The sequence below is a fragment of the Limulus polyphemus genome, unplaced genomic scaffold (assembly GCF_000517525.1).
Source record: "Limulus polyphemus unplaced genomic scaffold, Limulus_polyphemus-2.1.2 Scaffold5347, whole genome shotgun sequence".
Classification (NCBI taxonomy): Eukaryota; Metazoa; Arthropoda; class Merostomata; order Xiphosura; family Limulidae; genus Limulus; species Limulus polyphemus.
The window spans coordinates 10,284-12,262 of record NW_013670957.1 but is presented as its reverse complement, the minus strand read 5'-3'; the positions used below and the strand labels follow the sequence as shown (position 1 = coordinate 12,262).

Below are 1,979 nucleotides of genomic sequence, written 5' to 3'. Positions count from 1 at the left end.
AATATATTCAATAAATATTTTGGCAATAAATTTAGGTGGAAAAACAACTTTACTCTCCAGATAATAATGAAAAAAAAATATTTCAGCCACCATTTTGCTTTTGTGGAGCTACTAACCCTAATGAAGATGCAAGGGTGAAATGTGAGCTGAAATAAGGTTGTTTTTTTATTGTTATTATTATCTGGAGAGTGAGGGTAATTTTTTCTCTTATTGCCAAAATTCTTCCAGTGTGCACTACAAATTTTCAATAACTATTATTTACACGATAGAGGAGTTTTTAGCTCTGATTGAAGAACGGTATTTGGAAGAAAGACACAAGATTTTGTGTCACCTGTTATTTAAGTTAGTTGAAGTATACAAGAAGGGCTGTTAATGCATATTTTGCATAGCTTTTACTGTATTTCTTATATAGTATAACATTAGTTATTTATTTTTGGTGGAGTTAACATTCTGAAAAACATCATGGAATTATCTTTTCTGTTAGTTTATGTGAACCACGTTATTAGGTATGCTAGAGGTTCTCCCCCTTTTTTAAAGTATTTGTTTTTCTGTGTTGATGTTTGTTTTTCAGTACTCAATGATTTCAACTGAGTTTGTCAAACATCGCTCTGAGAAAAGAGAGCTATTCTTTACCTGACTTAAATGAACATCTATTTGAATATGTTTAATTAAATCTACTACAAAAATTATAAGAAAATTCTCATGACAGTGATTGGTTGGTCTCCTTTCTCACCTCCAAAACATTTTTTTTAACAATTCTTTAGTTGCCCTTAGTTGATGTGTATTAGATCCACTTAGTATTTTATGGTTAACAACTGTGACATTAAAACATAATTCAACGTGCTACTCTCTGATTTTATTTCTAAAGAAAATAATCGGTTTTACGATTTCATAGTAATAAGGAGATTTGATTTTTTATGACTTATCCCTGTAGGAAAGGCAGTGACGAAGCAGACCTTGTGCCTGCTCGACTAGCGAATGTCAAATGTCCACAAGTGGTTATTCAGTTCTATGAAGAAAGGTTGACATGGCACACAAGCTCCAGTCACGAGGAAGAGGAGAAGGGGGAGAAGGAGTCATAATGATGTTCATATTCCATATAATTCTTCATCATTAATATAGGTGCACCGTAAAAAACAAAGTTTTTTTTGTAGTGTTTGCATATTGAAGCTTGTTCATTACCTAGAATTCTCTGCTTTTTATTTACTTTTTCTTGAGCGTTAATATCCAAAAAGCCATATATTTGAAGTTGTTGTTTTTACCTTCATTCTTGTATGTTTGTCAGCATCGTGTTAACTTGTAAACACTAGAGAAAACTTCATAAAACCCTAAAGTGTTCAAAGTTTTTATCCATTGAATTGAAGCAAAAAAATTTGATGGTACAGAATGTTTTTAAAATATAAAAATTCAACCCTGTTTCTCACCTCCAAAAAAAAATGCAGCTAACTTGTATATTTGTTTTAATATTTTGTTTGTTTAATGTGTTATCATTCAGGCTACTGAAAAACTGTATGTTAGAAAATAGATTTACTGTATCTTTACCAGTACCACCTAGTGCTGTTCCTTTGGCCACAAAAAAACTACTGTGTTAATCCACATTTCAGTTAATAAATCACCATCAGTGTAATATACCATTTGAGAACAGTTTAACCTTGATCATTTGTTTTTCATACATTCAATCAGTGATTAGTATTACACACAGTTCATGTTGATGTAGTCATTTCAGAAAGATAGCCATTTGCAATGAACTTAATAAATTAATGCTTCATTTTTAAATATTTGAAGATAGGAATGCAAGATTATTTAAAGCTATCTTAAAATATCTTCTCCAGCATCGCTAGGTGACAGTGGTGGATAACTTGTGAAAAACAAAATGTACTAAAACTATGGTGTGGGGAAACACAACACTGGTTTTATTAAGAATAATACAGCATCACTAGGTGAAAGTGGTGGATAACTTGTGAAAAACAAAATGTACT

General features: G+C 31.3%; 1 protein-coding gene across 5 annotated transcripts in view; it reads left to right on the top strand.

Moving 5' to 3' along the window:
- LOC106472452 (chromobox protein homolog 1-like) overlaps window positions 1-1,644 on the top strand; it is a 12,967-nt gene extending 11,323 nt beyond the window's left edge. For all 5 annotated transcript variants that reach the window (XM_013933103.2, XM_013933104.2, XM_013933102.2 and 2 more), the window contains exon 5: window positions 935-1,644. In XM_013933103.2, coding sequence (XP_013788557.1) covers window positions 935-1,082 — 148 coding nt within the window. In that variant the 3' untranslated portion in view covers window positions 1,083-1,644. The remainder of the gene's footprint in view (window positions 1-934) is intronic.
- Window positions 1,645-1,979: the final 335 nt, after the last annotated feature.